At 41.9% G+C, this 26,802-nt stretch overlaps 6 protein-coding genes and 1 long non-coding RNA gene across 10 annotated transcripts; 2 read left to right on the forward strand and 5 right to left on the reverse strand.

The window, feature by feature from the left end:
• Positions 1 to 103: 103 nt before the first annotated feature.
• Positions 104 to 6,256, reverse strand: mbd1b (methyl-CpG binding domain protein 1b). 3 transcript variants are annotated; one of them, XM_085923723.1, is made up of 17 exons: positions 6,111 to 6,256; positions 5,136 to 5,609; positions 4,715 to 4,855; positions 4,507 to 4,642; positions 4,169 to 4,416; positions 3,956 to 4,038; positions 3,800 to 3,840; positions 3,405 to 3,533; positions 3,263 to 3,343; positions 3,122 to 3,142; positions 2,951 to 3,043; positions 2,508 to 2,669; positions 2,243 to 2,422; positions 2,067 to 2,135; positions 1,911 to 1,985; positions 1,569 to 1,658; positions 104 to 1,495 (listed from the first exon to the last, which is right to left on the reverse strand). In XM_085923723.1, exons 2-17 carry the CDS (start codon positions 5,447 to 5,449, stop codon positions 1,025 to 1,027), a joined length of 2,334 nt encoding a protein of 777 aa, XP_085779849.1. In that variant the 5' UTR covers positions 5,450 to 5,609; positions 6,111 to 6,256; the 3' UTR covers positions 104 to 1,024. The 3 variants fall into 3 exon arrangements, with proteins under 3 accessions (XP_085779849.1, XP_085779848.1, XP_085779850.1); XM_085923722.1 differs by having other exon boundaries at positions 4,169 to 4,419; XM_085923724.1 differs by lacking the exon at positions 2,508 to 2,669 and having other exon boundaries at positions 4,169 to 4,419.
• A 706-nt stretch (positions 6,257 to 6,962) lies between these two features.
• cxxc1b (CXXC finger protein 1b) lies at positions 6,963 to 10,663 on the reverse strand. Its single transcript, XM_085923729.1, has 14 exons — positions 10,515 to 10,663; positions 10,023 to 10,138; positions 9,836 to 9,936; positions 9,604 to 9,743; positions 9,248 to 9,403; positions 8,955 to 9,101; positions 8,742 to 8,852; positions 8,494 to 8,672; positions 8,206 to 8,413; positions 8,010 to 8,120; positions 7,768 to 7,817; positions 7,580 to 7,676; positions 7,355 to 7,507; positions 6,963 to 7,260 (listed from the first exon to the last, which is right to left on the reverse strand). Exons 1-14 carry the CDS (start codon positions 10,560 to 10,562, stop codon positions 7,114 to 7,116), a joined length of 1,764 nt encoding a protein of 587 aa, XP_085779855.1. The 5' UTR covers positions 10,563 to 10,663; the 3' UTR covers positions 6,963 to 7,113.
• A 49-nt stretch (positions 10,664 to 10,712) lies between these two features.
• Positions 10,713 to 13,336, forward strand: LOC147048851 (uncharacterized). The gene is made up of 4 exons (XM_085923748.1): positions 10,713 to 11,190; positions 11,766 to 11,937; positions 12,347 to 12,547; positions 12,627 to 13,336. Exons 2-4 carry the CDS (start codon positions 11,802 to 11,804, stop codon positions 12,902 to 12,904), a joined length of 615 nt encoding a protein of 204 aa, XP_085779874.1. The 5' UTR covers positions 10,713 to 11,190; positions 11,766 to 11,801; the 3' UTR covers positions 12,905 to 13,336.
• Positions 12,937 to 18,526, reverse strand: tfe3b (transcription factor binding to IGHM enhancer 3b). The gene is made up of 9 exons (XM_085923733.1): positions 18,361 to 18,526; positions 17,266 to 17,491; positions 16,972 to 17,196; positions 16,422 to 16,517; positions 15,620 to 15,731; positions 15,470 to 15,526; positions 15,292 to 15,367; positions 15,038 to 15,185; positions 12,937 to 14,883 (listed from the first exon to the last, which is right to left on the reverse strand). Exons 2-9 carry the CDS (start codon positions 17,455 to 17,457, stop codon positions 14,425 to 14,427), a joined length of 1,365 nt encoding a protein of 454 aa, XP_085779859.1. The 5' UTR covers positions 17,458 to 17,491; positions 18,361 to 18,526; the 3' UTR covers positions 12,937 to 14,424.
• A 221-nt stretch (positions 18,527 to 18,747) lies between these two features.
• gnl3l (G protein nucleolar 3 like) lies at positions 18,748 to 22,584 on the reverse strand. The gene is made up of 15 exons (XM_085925147.1): positions 22,460 to 22,584; positions 22,323 to 22,366; positions 21,979 to 22,083; positions 21,787 to 21,903; positions 21,594 to 21,677; positions 21,369 to 21,504; positions 21,140 to 21,243; positions 20,898 to 21,042; positions 20,484 to 20,571; positions 20,053 to 20,230; positions 19,800 to 19,942; positions 19,595 to 19,731; positions 19,273 to 19,427; positions 18,995 to 19,169; positions 18,748 to 18,913 (listed from the first exon to the last, which is right to left on the reverse strand). The coding sequence occupies exons 1-15, from the start codon at positions 22,470 to 22,472 to the stop codon at positions 18,846 to 18,848; spliced, it is 1,692 nt and encodes a 563-aa protein (XP_085781273.1). The 5' UTR covers positions 22,473 to 22,584; the 3' UTR covers positions 18,748 to 18,845.
• LOC147048854 (uncharacterized) lies at positions 19,296 to 20,465 on the forward strand. The gene is made up of 2 exons (XR_015067645.1): positions 19,296 to 19,452; positions 20,031 to 20,465. It is a non-coding gene; the product is annotated as an uncharacterized LOC147048854 (long non-coding RNA).
• A 332-nt stretch (positions 22,585 to 22,916) lies between the features above and the next one.
• On the reverse strand, positions 22,917 to 25,974 carry LOC147048855 (red-sensitive opsin). Of its 2 annotated transcripts, none has more exons than XM_085924306.1 (7): positions 25,837 to 25,974; positions 24,628 to 24,802; positions 24,012 to 24,308; positions 23,755 to 23,923; positions 23,515 to 23,680; positions 23,188 to 23,427; positions 22,917 to 23,120 (listed from the first exon to the last, which is right to left on the reverse strand). In XM_085924306.1, the coding sequence occupies exons 2-7, from the start codon at positions 24,725 to 24,727 to the stop codon at positions 23,022 to 23,024; spliced, it is 1,071 nt and encodes a 356-aa protein (XP_085780432.1). In that variant the 5' UTR covers positions 24,728 to 24,802; positions 25,837 to 25,974; the 3' UTR covers positions 22,917 to 23,021. The 2 variants fall into 2 exon arrangements, with proteins under 2 accessions (XP_085780432.1, XP_085780433.1); XM_085924307.1 differs by lacking the exon at positions 25,837 to 25,974 and adding an exon at positions 25,589 to 25,737.
• Between the last annotated feature and the right edge of the window lie 828 nt (positions 25,975 to 26,802).

The following is a 26,802-nucleotide window of genomic DNA, read 5'->3' on the forward strand; positions in this document are numbered from 1 at the left end:
CAGCATTAGGTACACCTGCTCAATGAAATAGCACCCATAATTAAGATTGGTCCATCATAAAATATTTCCACAATGTGGCTTTAAAGCAAACACTGCGTGAAACTAGAAATATAACAATAATTTTATTGTGCGAATAGATTTTCACATTTTTGCATAGCAACATTGATGACCCAGCGAAATGACTTAACTTGGTGTCAGCTTTCATTTTTGGAATCATATAAAAGACAATAACCTCAGAGGTAAGGACCACTGCACGAAAGAAATCAATGAGTAGCTTCCATTCAGGTTTCTAATTCATTCAGAATAAAATCCATTTAAGTGATGATTGTGACAACCATTTCCCTGTGCCATTACTGCCCAGATGACACTTTTGTTGTCACATTTGATGGGAGTGACCTCAACATTTCTTTATCATGTGATTACAATCTGTGGCCTATCATCCCAAAAACCTAAGTGTGAAAATGATCATGCAATTTTAATGGAAACATTATTGGAACCAAATCTACAAATTGATGTAACCAAAATTTAAGAATGGGTTTAACCAATGCATAAAACCCACATAACCCCGTCAGAGGTGATTAGTCGAAAAAAATATCTATAATTACCAGGGGTACTTTGTCAAATCCAGATTATCTGAGATAACCGAATCAATTGATTATTAAACCAATATGCAGGCCGTTGGGTAAATAGGGCAGTGGCACGATAAAAAAGTGGGCGTGGCCATGGGGACACGTCTTCCTTACTGAGGCTTCAATTTGGCCAAGGACAGCCAGTGTGAGGTAAAAGATGTGAAGCACAGAATGACCTGCATGATTCCTCAAGTACATGTTGAACAACCACAAGACAAACTACACTATAAGCCTGAGTGCATTTGGCTAAACTTAAATGTAATTACAGAATTTGGGAATGCCTTTGGTGATCCTTCAATGGTACTACTGCCAGTCACAGTTCAATCTGCAGAGTGTACTGAGAAGAAATATCTGCCTTGGTCCCACTTTCATTCTCAGTGTCAAATTCAACCTGGTCAATCACAAAGGAGTTTACAGTAAAAGCAGATGTTGACGTTTTTCTTCACCAAGAACTCGCACGTGGAGGCCCGTTCTAATGTGACGGGGGCGTGGCTGGATAACGGCCCTTTGAGTGGCAAGCCTTGGCATAAGGTATATTTCTCCAGGCCCAAAAGCAAACTGACCACTTTGGTCGAAGAGGTCAACTTCTGGGGGAATTTGCGGTACAGCGAGTGGGTGGGTAAAAGCGGCTGCTTTTGCACGGTGACCTGATAGAAGAAGCCCGGGTCGATCAGCACAATGGTGTCCGACATGTTGGACTGTTTGGAACACTGGACGATCTGAATCTGCGGGCCCTTGGCCATGATTGCGTACCAGAGGATCGGCAGTGAGGTGCAGCGCAAAGAATTGAGCAGATTCAAAAGCTGGTTATCACTGTCCTCCGCTATTTCGGCAGGATTGTCGGCCAAACTGAAGATCTGCGTGATCTGCGAGATGAGAAAGGAACTCAGAATAAACCTCAAAGAGAACGATGGTGTTCTGTTTTCATTTACCACTTACCATAGGCAACTCATTATCCTCCTCTTCAGCGGGCCTCGGACAATGGGTCTCAAGGTGAGACTTGACTTCGTTCCTGGTGTTTTGCTGGTCCTGCAAAAAGACGAGAATACAGGAAATTTATTTCATCAGGGTTAAACACTGAGTCATGCATCACAAGAACTCATCAAAGTATAGATTTCACAATAGTGTTTAAAACTCTAGAATGTGGTTGCATGGCAATCAGGAAGGAGTATGGGAAATTTAATGAAACACAATTTTCTTTTTTAAATTGAGTTGAAAAAAATATATATTCCCAAAAATATATAATTAATCTGTCCAATAACATAATAGCAGCCGACTTACTTGAGAGGCTTTATTGTTGCTTTGGGGCCCGTCCCTTTTAGCCAATTCTTGATCCTCCAAAATGGAACGATTTAACTAGGGAAGCAAAGGATTATGTCATTTGTCATGATGTTCCCTTGTGGTGTCATAAGCATGAGAAATCGGCCAATTATCAACCTGCTTAGTTTTGTCCATTAAGTTAATGTCGTGTGTGTGACTGCTTGAGGGTTCCGAGCTCCAGCTAATCTGCAAAGAGAAAAGCGTACACTTTTGAGCATTTCCGTTCCAAGTATTTAAAAAAAAAAAATATCAATATTTAAATAACAGTTGAGACAAAAAAAGCGCAAACTAACATCTTGGAAGTCGTCGTCCTCGTCACTGAAGTCCCAGCAGCCTGGTGGCAACTTACTCCTCTTAAGTTCCTGTAAATTTGTCTTTCGACTGTACGTGTAGTGAGGCCTCGGCCTGCCCGGTAGTGATGGATCATCTGACCTATAATCACCTTGAGACATCTGGAAGGGGAGCAGGTGCCTCTGCAGAAAGAAAGAAAGCAATGCAACCCTCGTCAAGTCAGTAGAGTGGAGGGAGTAGGCAGCATAAGGACTGGCAGCCTTGTACCATTGCCTGTCTCTGACACTGTCGGAGGCGACACTTCTGACGCTTTTTGTTGCTGCCGCCAAACTTGGGTTTGTCAACGCAAAAATCGCACGTGCCGCAGTCCTTCCTGCAGAGGCACGCGTTGCATTCTCCGCAGGCACGCCGTTTCCGCTTCCTATGCCACTGAGAATATGGACACGTACACGTATTTCAAACGGAGTGCACTACTTGGCTCCAACCAGAAAAGCTCCTCCAGGCTGCATTTTTCTGCTCAACATGGAGTTGAGAGATTTTTCCCCAGAGGTTCTTTTATGATCACTTTTTTTTCCCTCATGATTGATCACAGAAATGCAGTCTACAATACCCATCCCCCGCCTGAAACTTATCGTGAAATATTCCTCCAGAAAATTCGTCATTATTGCTTTAACTGGCAAAAAGAAAGGAAACCCACATACACCACTCACATCATCGTCGTCATCTGTCGAGTAGTCGTCGTCGTCCTCAAAGTCCATGTTGGACGAAAGGTTCTCGGTTTCGCTGCTTTTTACTTCTGGCTGCTGCAGGAATAACAAAACAAATTAATGAATAGAACATGGATCACTATGTCATTTATTTTACATAAGTGTAATTAGTACCTGAGAGTCTGTAGGTTCCTCCTGCAAAATACAGAAAACGTATATCATCATTTGCTACCTTCAAAAACCCTTGGGACGTCGCCCATTGTAGAGGTCTTCGTCGTCAAACATAAAACCTCAAACATTGTCCAAAACAATCACCTGCAAACTCGTGTTGTCATCCAGCAATTCAGAAATGTGGTTTTCTGGCATCTTCGGGCTGACACTTTCTGTTTCAGAAGTCTAAACAGGAAAGAGAATTGGGCAAATTGCTACGAATTGCTGTGCTATACCGTGTACTTACTTTGCGGATTGGACAGAGACATTTGCGCATTCTGCAAATGCGCTTTCGGCTCTCTGGACTCTTGCAGTTGGCACACTGGCCACAGTCTACCGTCATGTAACATCCCACGCACTGCCCACAAGGAATCCACTGCAGGAGATTAGAATTGCACTCATGACATGTTACTCTGTATCATCTCCCCATTGTCACATTTTGCTGTGAGAAGAGCAACCGATTTACTTTTTTTTTTTTAAATCTAGCTATGATGCAAAATGATATTTAATTACTCGCATAAGTAGTAAATGAAATATGCAGAAAGTGTGACAAATTTCTTTTGGTTTGGGTAAATTAAGAGACAGCCAGAAGCAGCATAAAGCAATAAGTGTCATGCAAACAGTGTGTCGACGCGACATTACCTTCCGCAAACGAATCAACGGATGTTCTATTGTCTTTGAAGCTGAAGGGATTTGAAAAAGAAACGTCCAAAGTGAGTCAGTACTTAAGAACGAGAAGCATTTTACTCCCCAGAGCAATGATTTCAAGATACACTCACTCCACATTGACGGACATACCCCAACATGAAGGACAGCAGGGTCTCTTTCGTTGTCTGTCGTACCATGTGCCAATGAAGGGCGTACGGCATTTGAAACACAATCTGTTGAGAAATAGAACATCTATAGTTCTGCTGTTCTTTCTTGAGTTTATTAGGGCAGTCATAGAAGTAGCAGCGGCGGAGACAGGTTGAGTGGAAACAGTTGAGATTTGATTTCAAAGAGTGAACTCACAATGTTTTATCGTCTGGCCCAGGTTGTCCTTTTATGGAGAGGTGCGATTTGGATGTGGACGGCAGACGGAATTTAATTTTAATACTGGGTACAACGGGTTCATTGCTCAGAGCTTCGTGGGTCTTCTCATTAGAGATGTAAGATTTGGCCCAATTGTTAGACGGGCGCTTGGGTTGGGAGTCCGGAGTATCCGCCCCGTCTCCTCTTTCCATCCAGCTGGACTCGGAGGAGGACCGCTCCCGTATCTTCTTCTGGTGGTTTGAAAAGAGACATTTTAAACACTGCATTTTAAAAGTATATTGATATTTAGTAACAAGAAAAAAACAAAACAACAATACCTTCCGTCTGCCTCGGGTTTGTTTTACTATGCCGTTACAGAACTTCCCTGCCTTGTAGTCAAAGTTTGAGACGTCTTGGACTCCGTCAAGCAAAGTCATCAGCTCAACTCTGCTTCTCACCCGATAACCTTGAGGACTGTGAATTGAAAAAGGTGATGACAGTTGCCGATTGCAGCATTATTTTTTGAAGTGGTCAAGAAGTTATTACCTGAGGTAATAGACATCCATTTGGCCAACACTAGAACCAGATTGACGAATAACCTCTTTGCGTTTCCAACCCTCTCCGAGTTCAGGGAAGTCAAACCATCCCTCATCGGGATGTGTACGCTTGCGTCGAGATTGAAAAATCCTAAAGTACGGAAAACAAGCAATAATATGTTTTTACAGTTTGTAACATAAGGTTATCACATCATAAAAAGTATATCTACTGAGACTTGACGTGAACGAATTCAAAACCTTTGTCAAATAAAACTACATTGAAATGCAGGGTGACAAGTCAGGTACTGGATATTTGGTAAGCATTGATGCAAACAGCTTATTTGCCTTTTCATTACGTTTTTCAATTTCAATAGATCTTCCCTGCATAAATAAATGAAAAGCAGATGACAAGAAAATAGAACTGAACTTACCTATTGAGAGTCTTTTTAACACTCTCGCTGTCTTTTACACTGTGACTCTTTTCACTTTCTCCTGCGAGGCTTTCATCATCATTATCACCTTGTTCATCGTCTTCCAGCGGTTCTAACCAGTCAATGGGAGGACAGTCAATCGTGGGCTTTTCTTCCTCCATCTGAATCTCCTCTCCTTGTTCTTCCCCTACATATTCTGGCATGGTGTTTCCTGATGTATGGTGTCCATGTGCATCCTCTACTTCACTTGTCTTCTCTGTGTTTTGTCCCGCATCTTCTTTATTCCCGGAAGACTGCAGGGGTTCCTCGTCCATTGGTGCAGCAGTTGAAAAGAGCAAGCTCAAAACAGACCAGGCTGTTTTGAGGGAGATGCCTGAGTTTGTCCAAACTATTTATATTCTTTCATTTTATTTGATGTCGACTTCTTTCATCACACCATCTCGCATCCTTCAGGGTCTTCTGTGGCCTTAAGAACTGAACGAGAGGTATCGAGACATGTCGTTATTAAGCACAAGGACATTATGTCTATTATGGATCAAATGTCATTTTAGATCATTGCATCGGGTAGCGCGTGAATGGGGTGCTAGATGTAAGCATTTAATGCATTACAAAAATATTTGTGAATATTTGAAGTAGGCTCTAATGACTTGTTGTGTTGAGTCATGAGAAACGATGGGCGGCAAATTTATTAAAATAACGATAGACGATCAAGAGATCTAAATTCTGTGGCATGATTAATGTTAATGGTTTCATTCGGAGATTCCCCAGGACACGGTAAATAATATATTTTGTTTGCCAATTGGAGCTGGGTAAACCGGGTATAAGAAGCGCAAAAGACATTGTAGGCTAACGCGAAAGCTAAGGCTAACGTCTTGGTCGCATTGAAGAAATGCCACGATTTTCAACCACACCAGATTTTGAGTGCTACCGATCAATGCGCGTTAGTAGGTTTGATGGGTTGGTAAAATCACATACCTCGACGGTTAAATTCTCGAGCTAACTGACAAAACATCACCACGATGCCGTTGTAGTCTGCTAGGAGCTAACCTAGCTAGTGGCATGTAGCTGTCACCGACGGAAGCTACGATAGGACAAAATAAGTAACCGAAGATGACAATTTGTCTGCCGAAAGGTTTATTGAAACACACTCAGACTTATAACTGGTGACAATGTTTGTAGTCAATCATGATATTTGATATTGCATTATTAATTTGCTGGGGGGGACATACGTGGTGAAAATGAGTTATACTGAAGGCAATAGTTTTGTTTCGTGACACGAGATCGTTAAACAAGGGGAAGTGGGGTGAATCTTCAATTCACTGAATTACTCTTTGGCAATGGACTCGGTCAGCAGCCTTTGATTGGTCAAACGTGACTGGGCTGCATGTTGTGCTAGTAGCATGCGCCAAACATACATCATCTTAGCATCCGATGAAGATGTATTTATTTATTTTTTATACAATTGATATTTTTATTCAACCTCTATTCATCCAAATGGCGTTTGACAAGTTACTATTTTTGCAATGGCGACCTGGCTTTAGACATTAAAAAATGAAAGATAAAGCAAATACAATTAATACATCATTGGACAATGTGATGTACGTAAAGCTAAATAAAATAGACACTATTCACATAATGTGATCATAAATAACCAGAAAAAATATTAAATCAAAATACAGTTCCACGACCACCATCCTCTTATCTTTCGGTGGCCATGCGCTAAGATTGTCAACAGGAGTCGAGATTTGTGCATCTCTTTAAAGATATCTACAATTTGTCTAACACTAGGATGGCTACTCCAACAGGACAATGATCCAAAACACTGAAGCAAATCAACAACAGCTTTATTTAGTTGGGAAAATATATATTTACCATTTTAACTTAATCATTATACAACAAAGTAAACATAATTATTCAGATCGAAGAAATTGCTTTGATTTTTTTCAGGAAACTTGTCATCAGAAGCAGATTGTTTCCACTATCTATCCTTGTTACTACGAAGATCTGTGGTCAGAGCATCGTGCTGGATGGTTTGGTGTAACATCAATGCGAGCAGACCAGCCCTGTTGGTCATAGCAGTCCTAACATTGCGCTCTTGTTCAAAGAGCTCGTCCAACTTGTACCACTGTGGGTGCAGAAATGAAACAAGTTACAAACTTGCATTATCTGCAAAATGGAGGGTCCACTCCTTTAGAGCACGCAAAGTAAGAAATACCCACCACTCTGACTCGCTCCAGGTCCACTTCAGCCCTTCTGAGCTTCTCCCAGTTGTAATGTTTGTTACATTTGCGTTTGGAGACCCTGCAATATTCGCCAGTCAACTCAAAGACGTTTTTCACCAAAGGGCATCCGCACACCTCATCCACAGGAACCTGGACACATCGGGAATGAATTGTTGGGGGGGGGGAGAAAATGCCAATAACAGCCAGAAATCTTGGGCCAACCTTCGGATCCCTTGAATGTTCTGGACACAAAACCTGAAGCCTCTTGCAGTACGTTTTGCTTTGAGGATTGTACACATCACAAAAGAGTCTGGTCGCTCTACCGAGAGAAAAACAACCACAGCCAAAATTGTGAATCAACTGAACCGAGAGACAATGGTTTTATTTTCATGTCCATTTGTTTTACCTACCCTTCAATTCTTGTCGGGTACATGGAACCAAAGGAGGTCTGACTCTCATACTGTCAAAAGAGCAAAATACATCTTATTTTCTCTAGCCCTTCTTTGAGAGCCTCATTTTTTAGCATGGCAGACAAAGAAAAACGAAGAATAGGGCCATTGTTTTGCGAAAACGATTCAAGAGCAGCAACCGTCCTTGCTGTTGCCTTTGTTTACCTTTTATCATTCAATTCGGAAACGTTCGAAGTACGCACCTTTGCATAGCACCTCTCCATGTGTCTAAGTGCAACTTTGGGATTGATGGGATGACTGCAGGACACGCAAAAAATCTGAAGGTCGGTGTCATCTCCCTCCCCTTCATTCACCTGAAATACAGGCGATGGAAAACGGAGGTGAAAAACAACCTCGGTGACAGCACATTTTTGTGTGTGTGTGGGGGGGCAAGCTCACCTCCTCATCCTGCTGCACCGCCTGTTGCTTGGCCTTGCCAATGATGCCCTCCAGTTCGTGGAAGCGACGCTCCATTTCGGTGAGGCGCAAGCGGGCATTCTGCTGCTCCTTGCGAATGCGTTCCAGCTGCTTTTTACCGTGCTCCTCAGCAATGCACGGGCTCTGCTGCCACTGCTGGATACGCTGAGGGAGTATCTCGTAGATGCGACTGTGGACAGACGTAAAGACGCTTCCGACAAATGACCGGAATGGGAAATAAAAAGGCAAGAAATAAGCATAAGCGCTTACTTGGCGGCTAACTTCATGCCACAATCCTCCGAGCAGTATTTGGAGTTTGCTCTGGAAGCCTCAACGCAGTTGGGCCCGAGACATTGATGACGCCCGGTGTGATCCCTCATGTCTCCCCTGTCACTGTGTCTGCTTCTGTCCTTGTGCTTTTGCTTCTGTTTGTGGCGCCGCGACTCTTTCTAAACAGATGAAGAACCTGTTAATACGTTGCCTGCCGCAATGTAACAAGACAACTGCTGGTTGCTTACTTTCTTGTCAAACTTCTTCTCTCGTCTTTTGACGTGCTTCACTTTCACAGCTTTCTTTCGCAGGACGGGACTGAAAAGCAGTTCGTCGTCATCGTCGTCAGTCGCCCACCCCTGGTTAAAAAAAAAAAAAAGCAACAAAAAGCAGCGGAAGATGGTTTCAGCATGAAATCACAGCCAAAACATCTTCTAAAAGTTCACAGTCGGCGTGCTTACCATGCTGCCGTGAAGCCCTGCCGCTTTGTACTGCCGGTAGAGATCGACCTCGCTGTCATAGTCGTCAGAGTAGCGCCTTCGTCTGCGGTGGTAATTCTCTCTTCTTTCCCGCAGATATTGTTCCTGTTCTTTTACACGAAGCATTTTCTGTATGAAACAAGAAGCAATTGCTTTATGCAAGAGAAGACAGGGTGCGATTAAAATGACAATTCGACCACTTCAACTTTGTTGAAAGAATAACCTTATTTCTGCCTTCATTTTCAGAATTCAGTTGTTTTTTTTTAAAAACATACCCTTGCTCGGACCTCACACTGTCGAAATCGGCACTTCTGCCTGATTTTATTGGGACCGCCAAACTTTTTCATGTCTTTGCAGAAGTCACACTGTGCACAGTCCTCAGTCCTTCTGCAGGGCTCACATTCGCCACACATTCGCACTGAACGCTTCACCTGAAACACATTACAGAAGACAATTTGAGCTTGGTAAGCTTAGTTTCGAAAGCTTTCAAATGCCATTTCATGAATGCTTCTCTTGACGACCAATCTTAATATACCAATTTCAACACAATCAGTCTGACAGATGTTCATTACGATGGCACTGTAATCAAATGCATATTCTTTTTTTAAATCTAGACAATTGGAAAACTCACTTTTGAGCCACGCCTCCTTTCACTCCTGTAGTCCGGCGTACTCGGGGTGCTGTACTGTCTTTCGGTTTGATCGGAATCTGGTTCCCTCTCTCTGCTTTTCTTTTCTTTTCTGTACTTTATCTCCAGCAAGGGGTTTTCGTCTTGTACAAAGAAGGAAAGAACAATGATTTCTACTTGACTTGGTCGCATGATGAACGTGACTAAGAAAGGCAAACTATTTGGAGGGGATCACCTCTGCATCTCATGCAGTACCACTCTCTAATAGCCTTGGCCATCTTCTCTGTTATATTAATGCAGTTTCCATGGAACCACTCATTGCAGTTATCGCAGCCACTAAGGGGAGCAAACACAGCATTTCATTTATGAGCATCAGTCAGCAGAATCGAGGTGATGGGATGAAACAGCAGTGGTGCGCTTACATCATGAAACAGTTGATGTGGGGTTTCCTGCAAATACAATACAGTGGGGCATTTTCCACATCCATACTACCGCTTTCTGGTCCTGGTGCGGGATCAATATCAGACGCTTCACTTTCCTAGAAAAATGCAAACAATTTTACAATGCAGTACGTTGTGACGCGATAAAAGGGACAACTGTGCTGTTTACATGGTTGTACACAAGAGACTTGCTTGGCATCCACTTGAAATGATTGTCTAATCGTTTACAAGTATAAATTAGTTCAATTGTGGTTCACGCTCAAGCCGGTCAATTATCATTTTCAACAAAAGAGTTGTTACACCATAAGTTAACATTCCAGTCGTTTTCCAGGTTTTCATCATCACTTCTGTCGCGAATGTTCTACTGGCGGCGTACTCTTAGGCCATGTTTATATCTGTCTACGACACAACTAAACTACTTGAGCCTATCCTGTCCTTATACAAATAAATATACAAACGCCTGTATGTCCTTACCATCATATTTAAATTGCCTGGGGGTCGTCCAAGAAATACAGAAGACATGAACAGCAAATTACAGCGGACCTCTTACCGAGCTAACCGACATTAGCCTAGCTTAGAGCCGACGCTACGCTGATTACGTCACGTCCGTGGCGTTTGGCAACCAGCAAATCCAATACCGCCACCTACCGGACTGAAGTTTTTAGTGCGTGAGTGAGTGAGTGAGTGAGTGAGTGAGTGAGTGAGTGAGTGAGTGAGTGAGTGAGTGAGTGAGTGAGTGAGTGAGTGAGTGAGTGAGTGAGTGAGTGAGTGAGTGAGTGAGTGAGTGAGTGAGTGAGTGAGTGAGTGAGTGAGTGATTTTTTTCTTTCTTTCTTTTTCTTTTTTTCTTTAAAATGACCTATCCTTAGGAAGTTTCATTATATACTATCTGCACTAACAAATCTAGAGGGTTTTTTTTGTTGTTTTTTTTTATTTTCTTTTTTTTTTTTAAGAAAGCGAGGTGGACACAAACGGCGCGTGTGCACACCAAACCCAAAGGAGGGAGGAGATCATTCAGGGACAGAAGGAGATTCCATTTGTTGGAGCTCCATCTTTACTGCTGAACCCTTTAAGGGCATTGTGAGGGCAATATCACAAGACAGGGAAAACTATTGAAGCTGTGCCTGAGCCTCCACAATAATGACATACCAAGTAAGTACAATCTGTTGGTTTTTATTGTTGTTTTTGGAGGGGATGTGAAATTGAGAGCTTAATTGTATACGTGGGCTTAAATAAATGTAGGTATGTGGTCTTAAATAAATATGTACAAATAAAATGCAGTCCCTTCAGTGATTAAATCCATTAAATCTTTGAAGTTATTTTGAAAAGATTACATGCAAGTATGTATTTTATCTCATCGGATGACCAAACGCCTTTTAAGTACTTTGACAGTTTCATCCAAATATTTCTGACGTGAATTTTATCTGAAAATTAAAATATCAAGCTTTCAAAGGCACCTGAGAAAATGTATAATTAATAGCTAAATGAAGTTCACTTACATTCTCATAGAGCCGTCAGCATATTCAAGCACAGCCTTTCATAAATGTTTCCAAAATGGATATTAATAATAGATTAACCTTGCCTTTTACCATGATGTTCACTCAATAGTAACATTGATGACGCCAATGCAATGTATGCAAGGAATGTGCCTATGTTGATTTTTTTTTTTAATGGTAATATGGTATGTCCAAGTGTGTAACACATTTTGTCCTGTAAATCCGCTTCAGTCTTTTTTCACCCCAAGAAAGTGAAGCGCAATACACATGAGCATGGATGCGAAACCTTGTCCTGCAGACGATCTTGAGAAGTTGGATAATGGATGTGAAGACTCAATTGCGGAAACATCTGATTTGGAGAGACCCGGTGTATTGAACAGCTGCTATATTGCTGGTGAAACAGGTATTTTTACAGTGAGTGACAACTCAGAATTTGAGCTTGTTTCACAAAAGCTGGAGCAGGAACGCGCTCCTAATCCATAGCTATCAAACCCAAGGCCCGGGGGCCAGATACGGCCCGTCACATTTGTTTAGGTGGCCCGTGAAGACAAATTTTGCATCGACTTTGTGTCATTACTACATTTACAAATTGTCTTCACTTTTTAAAAAAATAGAGATATTGCTAGGAATTTTTACCATCCGTCTTTTTCAACTATTTGAACAGTTTTTACGAGTCTATGATTTCAAAAATGTTATTCCTCAGTTTGTGTCATGTAGCCTATACTGTGTAAATAATATAAGGCGTCATAATGGAACGAAACTATGACTACAAAAATTTGTTTGACACCCATGCCCTAATCTGTTCCATTCAGAGACCCAAGAAGCAAACACGCACAACTCTGACAGATCAGTTCGAGCAGGATCCGTAAGTGATTTGAGTTCTGTGGAGAAACAATCACCACAGCTACTGCCCACGTTGCTGCTCTCCAGCACCGACGAGTTACTCACATCAGCCAGGAAGAGTCGAGAACTAAAAACCGACACGTTCACCGTCATGCCACCCGATGACGATGGTAAGGCCTGTCTACTTCTAAAACACTTGAGCTTTCCTTCAAATGATTTTTTTTCACCTCATTTCATGTACTTCCTGAGACCTGTGCGCTCCAATCCTGTTGGCCTGCCTGTTCTGTCATCCACTGGATTGTTTACTGGCCACATTGAGTGGGTGTTACCGGTGCTTGTGCTCTTCAATTTTCTGCTGCGAATCCACCACTGCACAGAGTCTTCTGAATATCCCTCAAAACTGTAATGTATGCCCGTGTCCAGAACCGTGCTGCTGCCAATGTGACTGCAGTCTCTGTGACCTTTGTCTCCAGGCAACAGAGTGCCTGGACCTTGCCATGGAAATTTCTCAAATGCTCTACCACTAACCTTGGCAGCATGCAGATAATCACACTTCAACACCTGAAAGAATAAGTTTATTTGTTAAAAGTTGCTGAAAGACACTCCATTGAGCATGAAAGAAAAAAATGCATACAATGTTGTTCGTATATTTGACAGGTTGGATGTGCTTCAAGTTTTGGAAAACAGGGTATATTATTTGGTAATTGATTTTAGAATTGCACAACCAGGGGCACTAAATCAGCTAATTTGAGCTAAAAGAAGAAACAAATGTACCTTGGAGTGCTTGCGGATAGTAGGAGAAGACAACCAATCGCATTAGTCAAACTAATTGAGCTGCTAGTCCAAGCATACAACTTTTTAAAAATATACTCTGAAACAAATTGTCAAATACAGTACATGGGTGTTAGAAAAACATGCATAGGCAAGTACACATTCATTAAAGTTGCATGATGCATCAGATGAAATAAATGCCTTTTTTGAAGTTTATCGCTATTTCATAGTATAACTGCAAAATAGTGGTTTGTTTCAAAGGAAAAATCTTCTTGGAACACAACAAATTTGTAAATCATTTGACATCTCCAAAAGAAATAACTGAAGAACAAACAATCAAACTATCTGGTAGAATCAGCCAGTGATCACCAACGTTAATGGAGATGAATAATCACAAACACAAATTAGTCACATAAAACAAACGACATCTCACTCAATTGTTCAGGTATCAAAAATATTGATGCACTACAGTACTACTGTAAAATAGACAAATAGATCTGATGTTTTTTTTTTTTTGTGATGCTGAAAATATTGAAAAATAGAACAGTGATTTGTATTTTCCACTGCAGCTACACTTTAAGAAGTCCTGCTTTGGCTAACTAGCAGCAGCAGCTCTTAAAAATAACATGCACTCACGTGTGTTACAGTAGTCAAACTGATCACTGAGAGTGCACAAACTGCAAAAAACATAAGGTGCAAAAATAAGTGGAGAATAAAATATTCTTATACACACACACCATGAGGAGGAAAAATATTTCACCGTGTGCCAATTCACTTTTACGCACATCCCTTTTGTTCGAGCCTCTCGACAGCCCAACAAGGACACGTGTGCAAACCCTGATTCCTGTCCCAAAAAATAAAAACTAGATTTCTGCATCTATTTGCTTTCGTCAATACTGTCACATTAATAAGGCCGATATATCTTCCCTGTGTATGTAAATTCAAGCAAAATTTATATTACTCTTAAACTTAAAAAAAAAAAAAAGAAACGTAAGCATGTTAACATACATGTAAGCATCCCTATAGCGTACAATATTCGGTTTTAATACTATATTATTGTACTTACGCACCCAGATATAAGCACTCAATAACATTTGTGTACCAGGACAGGGGGGGGGGGGGAATTTTAGTTAGTCTCACTAACATTTCGATTCATTTTTCAATCTGAGTATTTACATGAAAAGGTTTCTGCTCAACAGTCCTACTGGCAAACTCAGCAAACCTAATAGACAGACAGCATGCTGACACTCTCCGAGTCTCTGCGGGCGCAATTGCGTCACAAGTCTTCGTCCATCTCAAGGCTGCTCCTGCGGCTGCTGCTTTTCGAGGCGCCCGGTGACAAAGGTGAGAAGAGGGGCTCGGCCTCCGGAGACAGGGTGCACCCGTCGTCCATAAGAATGTCCCCCAAGCCCACGTCTGGGTAAAGCGCCGAGGCCGAGGTGTCCTCCAACTCGGCGAAGCTCAAACTGCCCAAGTCTAAAGGGCTGCTGATGGTCACGCCAGCCGGACTGTCTGAGGAAGGCGGGGAGAGGAAGGCGGTGGGCAGGGGCTGTCCGACGGCTACCGCGCCCAGATTGAGAAGGGTGAGCCCGGACGTTGCCTCTGCGCCGGGGTGGAGGGACTGGCCATTGGCAAGCGTTTGCTGCTGCTGCAGGCCAGGACCGGAGCCCAGACCAGGCGAAATGCTGGCAGTGTTGGAAGAGAGGCCGTGGACACGTGCTTGCAGTTCCAGCTCCTGAGAACATCACCAAAAATAGATTCATTTAATCTACGCCCGTCATGTATGTTGAAATGACATTAATTATAGAATACTACGGCATTTGGGAAAAATTCCCACATCAAAAATAAATCCGACATTGACCTGGGTTACCAATTCAACTTTTACCTACCTGGATGCGCAACATTAAACTGTGGTTGGCTTGTTCCAATTTCTTCTGCCGTAGCTCGACATCCTTGGCACGCTGTTGCTCCTTCTGTAACTTGCGGATGTAATCCACAGAGGCCTTCAGAATGGTGCCTTTGTTCCAGCGCATCTCACTGTTAACAAGTGCAGACATGAGCAAGTTTCACAGAAGCATCGGATGGCTCCCAAAAACAACAACACGACATTCACAAAGGTTGCAAAAATCAAAGTAGCACTCACGGGTCACTCGACTTTGGTACGAGAGTACCAAGTTCCTTGATACGGTCGTTTATATTAAATCTCCGCCTCCTCTCAACTGTTAGAAACCAACAAACAGTGAAAGATGCATCATTCGTGTTATTTGTCACGCAGCAATAGAAGATATAACAAAGTGACCGGACAAGAAAACTCAACGTACTAAGATTGTGGTTGTCTTTCTTTTGCCTCTCCTTCATAAAAGCTTTGGTATCAGCTTCTGAAAGACAAATATTAAGTTTCAAGAAATTCCTCGGCAGATTTGATCACACTGTTAAACGTTTCGTGACATATTGCACACATTTGACCATACCGGCAATTTCCCTTTTGATATTTGGAAGATCCGCAGGACAGGAGTTGCTGACAGTAAGGGTGGGTGCTGCCATTCCAGGGCTGTGGTACACATCCAGAAGGTTTCCTGGGAGCTAAATAGAACAAACTTAGTATCAAGCGGCTGCGACATGAGCCGACTGCCGAAGCGGCCTTTTTGAGAAGTCGCAATCTGTGAAAAGCACAACTTCCCCGTTTTTGCTTCAACTCGAAAAGCAACCAACTCCCTGGGATCCCAATTCAATCTAGTGTGCTATCAGAGAAATAAAAATTGCCATCCTTAAGTCCAACAAATGTTTGGCCTAGCACGCAAAAAAGGTGCACATACGTGTAAAAAGCAAGTCAATTACTCCACTGAAAGATTACAAACTGGCTTTACCTCGCTGTGCTGCTTTTTTCTTTCTTCCAACATCACCATAATCCTCATTTTCTGTTAAGTGGCAAAAGTTCCGCAATTCCTTCGTAGCTTTGCAAGGCACGTTTCGATGAGCACTAAAGCCTTTGTCTGACTTCTTGCTGTGTGTATTCCTACTAGTTAGTAACCCCGCCCACCCACCCAGGCAGCACGTTTGTGACAAATGCTAAGTGCGTGCCAAAAGCACTTCCAACAAGCTATTCCTGCTTCTCAGTTCCATAGAGATAAAAGACGCCCCATTCAAAGAAATACAAAGCATGTATACTTACAAAGACTGGTTTTATAATATCCTATCATTTCTTAGTGAAAGTGCAGGAACATTTGAAAGGTCAAAGCACACATTCAGTCAAGGAAGCCGAATTTTTCTTACCGTACTTGGTAACTGAAGACCCGAGTCAATCAACGTGATGATGTCGTCATTAAAACTGGATTCGAGACTAATTATATCGTCGATAACATCTTCCATCTATAAAATACAGGGGGGTGGGAAACAAGTGGCACAATCTTAAGTAAAGATGATCACTCTAAGCTCATATACAGGGCAGGTTTGACACGGTAAGGACTAAATATAGAAAAAAAAAAAAAAGAAAAAAAATCGGCAAGCTGTAAAGCAGATTCATGTCACAGACGTGCAAGTGGAGAACCAGCATGGTCAATCTACTGGTGCAGTATTTAACATCGTACTGTGACGTCAGGACGACGAGTAGATGATAACAAAAGGCATGCAACGTTCAAGTGGGACCTGGGGCCACATCGCTGTCGAACAAACGAAAAGTAATTAAGTACAAAGTGAGATGAAGGATTGACTTCAAACTTCTCCAAAAACACACTGGAAGTTAACGGAGACGCAACTCTCGGCAAGAATGTGTCATCTGCCGCGTCAGCAAAGCGCTGTTATAAAAATAAGGAATGGGGCATACTTCCTCCTTGTTGGAACTGATGTTAAGGAGCGCCATCGGGCTGTTGGGGGCGCTGCTGGCGGTGTGAGGCACCTCGGGGGCCGAACTGCACTGTGGCACAGGCGATACACCGAGCGTCTGAGTCATGGCGTTGTTACTCAGAGTGGTGGAGAGGTACTGCTTCACCTGTTGCCTCTGAGCCTGCTGGATGTGATACTTGGTGGGGTTCTCCAGGTGGCTCTGCACCTGCGTCAGTCGGAGGAGTTCAGAGCTTGCCTTTTGGACAATGTCACCGCACCGACGGGCAAATCTTACTTTCAGCACCGCCACGGGCACTTGTGCGGGAGGCGGGCGGGCAGCATTTGGAGGCAGTGAGACGGAGATGGCAGGAGTGGAGTCAGTGGGCCGCAGCTGAGAGGCAGAGGCTTGTTGCTGGGCCTCTCGTCTCTCCTGCTCCTGAGCTTGCTCTCGCATCAGCTGCTGCCGCATCAACACACGTGACGACATGGCTGAAGATGACGATCACGATCTAAGGATAAAGCTGTAATACAGAACCAAAGAGCATTTTAGAACAGCAGGGGCACTGACCATGAAGAACTGCTCTTAACTGTCGATTGATGCGGGTCGCGATGGAGCTACAACAGAAAAAGGCGGGTCCCCGTGTGATAACGGTTGAGAACCAGTGTTTAGATAATACTTCATCAAACACAGTGTGTTGACAGAAACTACTAAGATTGATCTAATCAGGGTTGCAGTGTCGTTAGGTGGGGGGAAGTGATGACTTTGAAAGACTTATTGGGCACATGACCGAAAGGGGGGGGAATATACCATAAAACTGGAGTAGTCGTGAAAAGGCAACTGATGGGAGATTTTTATTCCTTTTTTTCCTTTTCCTGCAAATTGACTGGGTTCTACTGAGCTCTGTATGAGAAACTATCTTGTTAGTAAATAATATGATCGGGGTTTGAACTCATCAACGCAGTATCAAGTGAATCGCACATCAAATGTTCTGAATGTGTAGGCAATAATGACTTCAAGTTCCACTTTAAGGAAAGTGACGCAACTGGGTGACATAAGAATGAAACAGCCTACATTCGACTATATTAAATTGAAGTCGCACAGTCACAAATTAGAAGAGTGCGGTTTCGACAGGTAAGTGTCGGAGGCCCCAATGAACTTCATGATAAAAGGGCCAGATTGTGGAGAACGCACTTGATAATTGTTTTAGTTGTGTTATCAATCAGTTGCCAATATAGACATTTTTTTGTGTGTGTGTTGAGGTATATTAGAAAAGAACTTTTTTTCGGCGAAAGTTGTTGTTACTTTGCTAGCCAACTAGCTATGACTGTAGAAGTGGCTAACGTTAGCAGGTTAACACGTTCAAAGTAGAAATATAACTTGAAAACATACTGCAAGAACACAAATGTTCGACGGGATCACTGCCATGAATCCAGTAGGTCTTGTGCTTTTCTGGCCATTCTATGTCGTTGACATAAAGTAGCAGCTGCTGCTAGCTATGGCCGTCCCATCCGGCGTTGTTTACCTCGAGCCGACGTGCTGAGGTCATCGCCCGACTTTTGACCCGGAAGTTGTTGACGATGGGAAGGCGATTGCGTTATTTACTCAAATTGGGTGTCAAATTAATTTGGGTTGTGGGTCGCACTAAATATAAAGGTTTCTTAAGAAGGGCGTTATATCTGTGAAAACAACATATAATAAAATAATTGCCTCATGTTGTGACAAGCATGTTAATAGGACAATTTGCCATTATTTATTTATTACTTGATGCATTTAAACATGACATCGAAACTTGGAAAACATTTTTTTTTTTTTTTAAATGAAAGAATTAAAAAAAAAAAACCCAGACCAACACTATTTTAATATTCTTTTTTTAATCAACTGTCACAAAAGGAGAAATCCATTGCAGCTGTCAAGGTATCTGACAGCTTGGTACCAAGTTTGTCTGTAGAGGAAAAATAAAATAGATCACGTTAGATAGAAGTACACGTTATAGGAATATGATTCTTGAAGTTAGGACACAAACCAGCTCTTTTTTGTTGCTTCTTGCGCTTTTTGCCAGCAGCCAGAAGCGCCTGGCCTTGATGTAAAGGATCTACATTAACAATATCCTTCAAATCTGGAGCTTTGGATGCAGGATCATTTTTAGGCAATACGCTCTTGAGCTTTTGAGATTTTATCTCCACTGTCATTGCTCCAAACTATTGGATGAGATCAAATAACCTTGCTTTGGCAGTGTTTCTTATGACAAGACCATTAAAGATGAAGCCACATTCTACACACATTGAATGAGTTTTTCCATACCTCTGGATCCTGATCATCCTCCATTGATTCTGCTTCATTTATAGAATTTGCCTCTCCTTTCATTTCTTGGTGAAAGTCAGCTTGAGCCTGGTTGCCATTTGTCATCCCCGTGCTTTCAATGCAGAATCCCATTTGAACATCGGAACAAGATGAATCTGAAACATGACACATTCAATTCAGGTTTGTGCTACCACCTTGTTTCGGTTCATTCATAAAAACATCAACAAAAACATTTGTGAACGTGCCACCGCTGATTTATATAGGTCTACCAATTCACCAGAGCATATTGTAAAGTTCGATCCAGGTGAAAAGAGCATCTTACCAGCGAGAACTTCCTGATTTCCTTTTTCAAGTTCATCCCAGTCAAAGGCTTTCCCCATCTCTGTCACGATTTCAGCGCTGACGTGCATAGGAAGTGTGTGTGTCTCAGGGGGATGTGTGAAGTAGCTGATCCTTCCCCTAAAGATGACTTGAATTAACAACTTACGTACCCTAACATTATTAGGGCTTTGAAACATTTGACCCACCCTGTCCAGTCCATTAATACGCTTTTTGCGGCTTTGTCGGTGTCAGGTAGCCCGCCTTTCTTCAGTTTCCCCTTCCGCCGCGCTAGCAATGCCAAGAACTCCAAAGCTGTGTGAAAGTCGGGGACTCCATAGTGCTGGAGAATCTGCCCAGCCATGAAAATGTATTACAGCGCTGCGTCACGGTGCGCAACACTTACAACTTTTTTATTTTTTTTTTCTCACCGTACAAAGGGTATGAAATCAAACGACATACTTGTGCCTTGTTGCAACGTCGCAGGATGGCTTCAACAGGAGGAACTGGATCAACCAACTGTTCAATTTTTACACAATTCCGAAGAATCATTGCAGCGTCACTTGTTGACGTTGCCATGACGATGCCAGGACAATCAAGAAGCTTGATGTGTTTGTCCAAGTGCACTTCTTGAAGGCACCTACATAATCAAGCAAATTCATCTTTTTAAAAAAAAAAAAACTTGTGAACACAATGACAATGGTATTTTGGGAAAAAAATAAACTTTTTAACCGGCATACGGTATATAGCAGGTTAATTATTTTTCTTATTTGAGATTTTTTTTCCAGGTACCACTGCTTGGTAGAGGATGGATATGCAAAAAATCCAATGAAAAGTAGTGACTGTGATAATAAAGGCGTAATCAATGAAATATCCTTCACTGAATTACTCACTTGGTGACACCAGGAGTTGCTCCAACACTGCATGCTCTTGCACGTTTTAAACTGTTGATCAAACTGCTCTTTCCCACATTAGGAAAACCTGAAAAACACAAGCCAAAGTTACAAAGATTATTATCGTCATGGAACAAGAGCTTCCCTCCTTTTTAGAAAGATTATCATTACTCATTGTTTTTGCGGACAGCACAGACACCTAGTGGGAAGCATTTCTGCCTCACAGCAAGGGATTCTGAGCCACCGTGTTGTTTTTGTTCTCTCTTTTGTTTTGTTGTTTTCTCATATTCTCAAAAACATTGCATATGTTAATTGACAACTCTAGTAGGTGGTGAGTAAGTGTCGTCTTTGCTATGCTAATGTCACCGTACAACGTGTGACGCTATCATGCTACTGTCGTGGGTGCTTGCTTACCTACGACACCAACGGTGATAGCCGTCTTTATATCGAGGTTGCGGCAGTAGTTGCCGAGTAGCTTCATCAAGCAATCTGCACCAACACAAGCGCTGGTGCTGAGGAGCTCTGTGGTGGCTTGAGTCACCTTTACATTACTGCGTTTCTGATGAATACAAGCAAAACCAGTGACAAGAACCTTTCGGTGGACTGTAAACAGTGAAGAAGAAAAAAATATGTGTAGCCAGATGTGTGACATGTACCAAGTTTTTGGACTGCTGTTGAGTAGATGCCTTGAAAGCCACTGTTGGAAACTCATTTCGCAGATATTTAATCCACTTCTCCACAATTTCCTTTGACACTAAATCTAGAATCGTAATAAAGCGTCAGACAAGTCCTAGGATTATTTTTCCTTCGCATTTTAAACATCTGGGGGGGGAAAAAAAATCATATTTAAAAGAAAATTCTCTAAATGTGTTGAGTGGAGCCTACCAATTTTATTTAGCACTAACACAATCTTTTTGTTTGTTCCACTTTGAATGACTGCCTGCTCAACCTGAGGGCATCTGCACCCAAGTGGGTCACGTGCGTCCAAAACTTCTAAGATCACATCTGAAGCCTCCACTACCTTTAAGACAGAAATGAAAAGAGATTTAAAACATTACAAAGCTCGGCATTCGGCATAACAGCAAGGTGGAAGGCAAGCTGGAAAATGACCTTTTTAAATTCTCTGTAATATGCTTTCCTTGAATTCTCATTTTCAAAGTGCACATGTTTTTCCAAACTCTGCATCTCTGTTTCCTGTGAAAACACAAAGACGGAAATATAGATGACAGCCGATACAACATTTATAGTCGTCACCCGTGATGGCAAATTGTGGTCCTTGTCCCCAAAATGTCACTTTATTTACCCTCTGCTCAAAGTCTCTCTGTCTCTGAAGGATGTCATTATGAAAGCTTTGCAAATTCCTCTTCTTCATCACTTGCTGTTCTCTGGAGATCTTCTGCTTTTCTTGGAGCTCTTGAAGCTTATGGGTTACAACAAAGAAAATCAAAACACAATTTTACTTAAGACTTGTATCGGAGTGAAGGTGAAAGTTTACCCTTTGCTTTCTTATTTCTTCTGGCTTTCTGTGCTTGCCATGTTGCAGATGGGACGCCTTAGAATTTGTGGCACCTGAAGCATCAGCATTCTTCCCATCGTTATTCTGTGTAGACGGGGTGTTTTTGTTATAATTTTGGCCCAGCAAAAATGGTAGCGCATAATTACATAAACACACTTACATGTAATCTACCATGGACTTTATACATACATTTTGGTCCAGCAAATATGTTAGCGCATAATTACAAAAACACACTTAAACGTAATCAGCTATCTACTTTATTTTTGACTGAGTAAGCGTCAACACGAAAAGTTAAAAGGTATAGGTGTAAAGAATACGCGTACCTTGCGCTTCCCCAAAAGACCAAGGCGTTTAGCTCGTCTTTGTTCTGTAAAATACAAATCAAATAGATAACAATATGCAAATGAATTCGTTTAAAGTTGATTTTAGGGACAAAAGTCCATGACAAAATTCTACGCACTTGATTTAGACATAGCTCCAACCACACCGCTTTCACGTGTGCTACGATAATGTGAGCATGCGCAACATTGCCGGCGTCACTTCCGTAATTTCAAAATAAAACTGTCTTATAACACCCACTTATTGTTGTTTGGAGACGCTGTTTAAAAGATTAGACAAAATACTCGTGCATTTTTATTGGTACGAAATAAAACCTTATTAAGATTTAGATTAAATTTAGATTTTCTCTCTCTCTCTCTCTCTCTCTCTCTCTCTCTCTCTCTCTCTCTCTCTCTCTCTCTCTCTCTCTCTCTCTCTCTCTCTCTCTCTCTCTCTCTCTCTCTCTCTCTCTCTCTCACACACACACGGGTTATTTATTAATCTCGTCAATCACTATTGTCAATGGCTCGGCATCTATATGAGTGCAACATCCTGTGAATGATAAAAGAAAGAAATTAAGACATTGAATGCCTGCTTTTTTTGTTTTATTTTTCATTTGCAAGAAAACTTATACTAGACAAACATTTGTAAGCAAAAATAAACAATAAATATGACGGTTCCCAAATCTTCGGTAGCTAAGCACTTTAAGCAGGAGCCACAGAGGAGACTTCTGTCTTTGACGTGGATACTTCAGAGCCATCATCAACTTGTTTGCCAAAGAGCTGCATGATGCACGTGCGAAACTGATGAAAGAAAGATTTGTCAAATAAAGTATTGACGGTGACTACAATCATAAAGGTTGCTCATTACCTGTCGGTTCATGAAAACGTAGATGATTGGGTTGTAGATGGTTGCGCTCTTGGCAAAGTATGCAGGCATGGCTGCAGCGAGAGGATGGAAAGCATATCCAGGATTTGCCGCAGCAAAGCAGGCAAAAACAGTGTAAGGTCCCCAGCAGACACAATAAGCCACAATCATGACCACCACCATCCTGGATACTTCTTTCTCTGCTTTCTGAGTGGACTCGGATTCCTTCTGTTGCAAGGCAACCTGCGACAAACAAATGGAAACTGTTAGACCCGGCCGGGCTGGGAACTATCACGTACAGTATCATGTAAGTTGATTTGACAAACTTACAGTTCTGATAGCCCACCACACTGCAAAGTAGCAGAGAAGAATGACAGCCAATGGGATGAAGCAACAAGTAATCATGAGGACAATCATGTAGGACTGAACGCCGGGGTCTTCACTTCCGCTGAATACATCAGGTCCGCAGGAGGTCTTTAATCCGTGAGGCCAATACCTGATATGACACAATTTCTTGGTTTCTGTGTCAACTGATGAATGAATGTCATCACAGTGATGTGAATCTCATACCTGCTCCATCCAAAGACTGGGGGAGCACACCATATGGCTGACCAGATCCAAGAGAACAATATTCCACCTGTAGCCCACTTGGCATCAAACTTAACGTTTCCAAATGGTTTGCATACAACTACCCATCTCTCCCAAGAGATGATAGTCAAGGACCAGAGAGCGGCGATACCTACGGAAGAAGCAATCTTCTCAAATAAGGGAGTCAGAACAAGGAGTTTAACTTCCACTTCTAAATTCTTTTTGGGGGGGGCACTCACCACAAACTGAGACAGTGTAGCCCTCAAATATGCACATTGGGTGTCCTAAGATAAAATAACCAAAAAACTGGTTACAAACACTGATAGTGCTGGCAAAAACGGTTTCTCCCAGATCAGCAATGGCAAGATTAACCAGAATCCAGTTGAGAGGGTGACGGAGTTTCTTGAATTTTGCTGTCGCCACCAAGACAAGTCCATTGGTGAATACTGATGCGAAAACCACAAAAATCATCCAGCATGTTGAAACATTGTAAACCCATCGAGGTGCAATGTGGTAGTTTGGACCTTCGAAAGGACCTGAGGTGTAAAACAGATCAAGAATAATACATGCGATTTGATCAGAAAGACAATTTGAGGAATTGATGCAAAATCTATGCAGCCATTCCAAAAAAAATCTGTTGCATTGTCAAGATTCTAGCTTTGTACACATTAAAGCACATATAAAATCATTTCATTTCAAAGAGTCCCTAAAACAGTCATCTACTCAAATGTTTTTTTTTTCTAAGGGACCCAAAAAGAAGTGGAAAAATTCCACATTCAAGACTTGCTTTCTCCTTTCTTAAAAAAACAATGGCACAGGGATTTCATAAGAACTAAAACAAATATGGTACCATACCTCTGGTATTATTGGTGTTTGTATAAGAAAATGCAGATTCCCTTGTCGTTTCTTGGTATCGCCTGGCAGCAAAAACGGGTTTATCCCAAACCGCTGCCATTTTGACAGCACAAGGAGCACCTCTGCAATTTTTCACCACCTGCAGCACCGCTTTTATACTTTTCCCTCGAGAAATCTGATAGGATTAAAGCAAAATCAAATCATAGTCATTGGGTGGTGCGTTGCAGCAATCCGCAAACCAATGAGCTGCAACTGTAATTAAAACCCACTAGTAATTGGTTTAAGACACCAAAAGCCATAATAATCCCATTGCAAAGCAGATTTCCGTCCACTTACCAAACAGGCGGATCAATTAGTGAGCATAACACAAATGTGGGACGGAAGTAGCACGTTTGTGTTATGCTCACTAATTGACGGACTTGGGATTTGGAACTCAAAGTCCTACTCCGGACAAAACTGAATTGAAACTGGATAATATTACTCGTCTGCATCAAGATTACTGTTTAGGTGCCATTTGATCACTCCCTCCTTACATGCCTGCATGTGTGTCACCTACTTTGCTGTACTGTGCAAAAAATGTGTCTTAACTGAATATAATAACTAAACGATTGAATGGTACTTCATAGGGGTCTAAAGTAAAAGATAAATACATAAATAACTTTCAAAATCACTAGGCAGATGCACCGAAATCATCGCAACAAGTTTTATTGAAAAAAAAATCTCTGCAAAGGTATAAAAAAAAAAAAAAAATGCAGATTCCCAGTTTGGTATGCATTTGCGGAAAAATAATGTTACATCGCCTTTTTACATTTTTAAATATGTTATTGATTATCATATGAATTGATATGCATGATTATGTTTATGATTTCTCACAATGACTAGAAAAGAGATGACTATAAATTGGCAAAACATTGTTGATACAAATCTTGGCAACTGTTTACATTTGGAAAAGATCACATACATATTCCAAGGAAATCCCAATATCCCATAACTGGTGAGCTATCGTTTGGCTAACAAGCCCCCTGGGCTACTCATGTGGTCCCTGGGAGCTCTCTGGTGCTCACGGGTATCAAGTTGATAACCACTAACCACTCCAAAATGGCCAACTCACAATACAGGGCACGACTTTAAATTGACAATTGTAGTTGTTGACACGTTTTGAATGGTCTCTAAAAGAGACTTCAACTCAAAGCAGGCTCGTTCGATGACCTTTTGATCCGCATCGCTGACGTCATTGTCCTCATGGATAAAGGGTGAAGGTGATTAACGCTATCCATCCATTTTCCGAACGGCTTAACCTCACGAGGGTCGTCCTGGAGCTTATTCCACTTGGCTCCGGGCAGTAGGCGGCGGACAGACAGCTTGAAGTGGTTGCCAGCCAATCGCATGGCAGGGCATACATAAACAAACAACCAATCACATGCAAACAATTTGTAGCGCTCATTCGGCATATTTTTGGAATGTTGGCGCAAAACCAGAGCACCCGCAGAAAAGCCACGCGGAGAACATGTAAACTACATACTGGAGCCGGAATCAAATCTACAACCTCTGCACTGAGGCAGACGTGCTAACCAACTTTACACTGTGCCGTAGCCATTCGTTCATTCATTCATTCATTCATCTTCCGAATTTATATAAATTCCAAGAAAATCATAATATCCCATCACTGTGGAGCAATTATTTTTGACAAGCCTCTGTGCATGACAAAATACCAAACTCACTAGAAGTGAGTGACAGTTGTAGTTACTGACTTTTGACTAATCCCTCTGGAAAAAGAGTTCAACTCAAAGCAGGATCATTCAACGCCCTTCTGATCCGCAACACTCACATCCTTGACCTCACGGATAGGGACAAGTATAAAGGTGATTAACACCATCCATCCATTTTCATGAGGGTCTGAACTGGTTGCCAGTCAAATGGAGGAGAATTTGGAGTGGTTAATTGGCCTACCATGCATGTCTTTGGACATCATGAATTCATTTGTGCAACCCAAAAGGTGAACTCATTTGGTATCTGTATGGAAATGTTTCCAAGAAGATGCAAACTCCTCATTTAAAAAGAAAGGCAGAAAAGTGGAAAAGTAATTTTAATGTCAAGCCCGAATGTAACCTCAGAAACTGCCGCCAGTATTTCTGTGAATTCTAGTTTGAGCACACAGGCAAAGTTTTTTGGAAG

This window comes from Syngnathus leptorhynchus, chromosome 11 (genome assembly GCF_054491065.1).
Source record: "Syngnathus leptorhynchus isolate UIUO chromosome 11, UIUO_Slep, whole genome shotgun sequence".
NCBI classification, from domain to species: domain Eukaryota; kingdom Metazoa; phylum Chordata; class Actinopteri; order Syngnathiformes; family Syngnathidae; genus Syngnathus; species Syngnathus leptorhynchus.

Bases quoted from the DNA above. Each gene is read 5' to 3' on its own strand.
- mbd1b (XM_085923722.1), bottom strand. From the start codon at position 5,449: ATGGACGAGGAACCCCTGCAGTCTTCCGGGAATAAAGAAGATGCGGGA. The intron at 2,670-2,950 runs GTGAGTGGTGTA...CCATATTCTCAG, and splicing joins CGACAGATGACGACGATGAT to TGGCATAGGAAGCGGAAACG. The intron at 1,986-2,066 runs GTTGATAATTGG...TTGCTTCCCTAG, and splicing joins TAATGGACAAAACTAAGCAG to TTAAATCGTTCCATTTTGGA.
- cxxc1b (XM_085923729.1), bottom strand. From the start codon at position 10,562: ATGTCTTCTGTATTTCTTGGACGACCCCCAGGCAATTTAAATATGATG. The intron at 10,139-10,514 runs GTAAGGACATAC...GCATTTTTCTAG, and splicing joins CAGGCAATTTAAATATGATG to GAAAGTGAAGCGTCTGATAT. The intron at 9,937-10,022 runs GTAAGCGCACCA...TGCTCCCCTTAG, and splicing joins CACATCAACTGTTTCATGAT to TGGCTGCGATAACTGCAATG.
- LOC147048851 (XM_085923748.1), top strand. From the start codon at position 11,802: ATGAGCATGGATGCGAAACCTTGTCCTGCAGACGATCTTGAGAAGTTG. The intron at 11,938-12,346 runs GTATTTTTACAG...TGTTCCATTCAG, and splicing joins CTATATTGCTGGTGAAACAG to AGACCCAAGAAGCAAACACG. The intron at 12,548-12,626 runs GTAAGGCCTGTC...GTACTTCCTGAG, and splicing joins CATGCCACCCGATGACGATG to ACCTGTGCGCTCCAATCCTG.
- tfe3b (XM_085923733.1), bottom strand. From the start codon at position 17,457: ATGTCGTCACGTGTGTTGATGCGGCAGCAGCTGATGCGAGAGCAAGCT. The intron at 16,518-16,971 runs GTATGCCCCATT...TGTATTTTATAG, and splicing joins TCAGTTCCAACAAGGAGGAA to ATGGAAGATGTTATCGACGA. The intron at 15,186-15,291 runs GTGAGTGCTACT...ACTTGTTAACAG, and splicing joins GTACCAAAGTCGAGTGACCC to TGAGATGCGCTGGAACAAAG.
- gnl3l (XM_085925147.1), bottom strand. The intron at 22,084-22,322 runs GTACGCGTATTC...CCGTCTACACAG, and splicing joins GTCTTTTGGGGAAGCGCAAG to AATAACGATGGGAAGAATGC. The intron at 21,244-21,368 runs GTAGGCTCCACT...TTACGATTCTAG, and splicing joins GTTAGTGCTAAATAAAATTG to ATTTAGTGTCAAAGGAAATT.
- LOC147048855 (XM_085924306.1), bottom strand. From the start codon at position 24,727: ATGGCAGCGGTTTGGGATAAACCCGTTTTTGCTGCCAGGCGATACCAA. The intron at 23,924-24,011 runs GTGAGTGCCCCC...CTTCTTCCGTAG, and splicing joins CTACACTGTCTCAGTTTGTG to GTATCGCCGCTCTCTGGTCC. The intron at 23,121-23,187 runs GTAATGAGCAAC...TTCTTTCATCAG, and splicing joins ACGTTTTCATGAACCGACAG to TTTCGCACGTGCATCATGCA.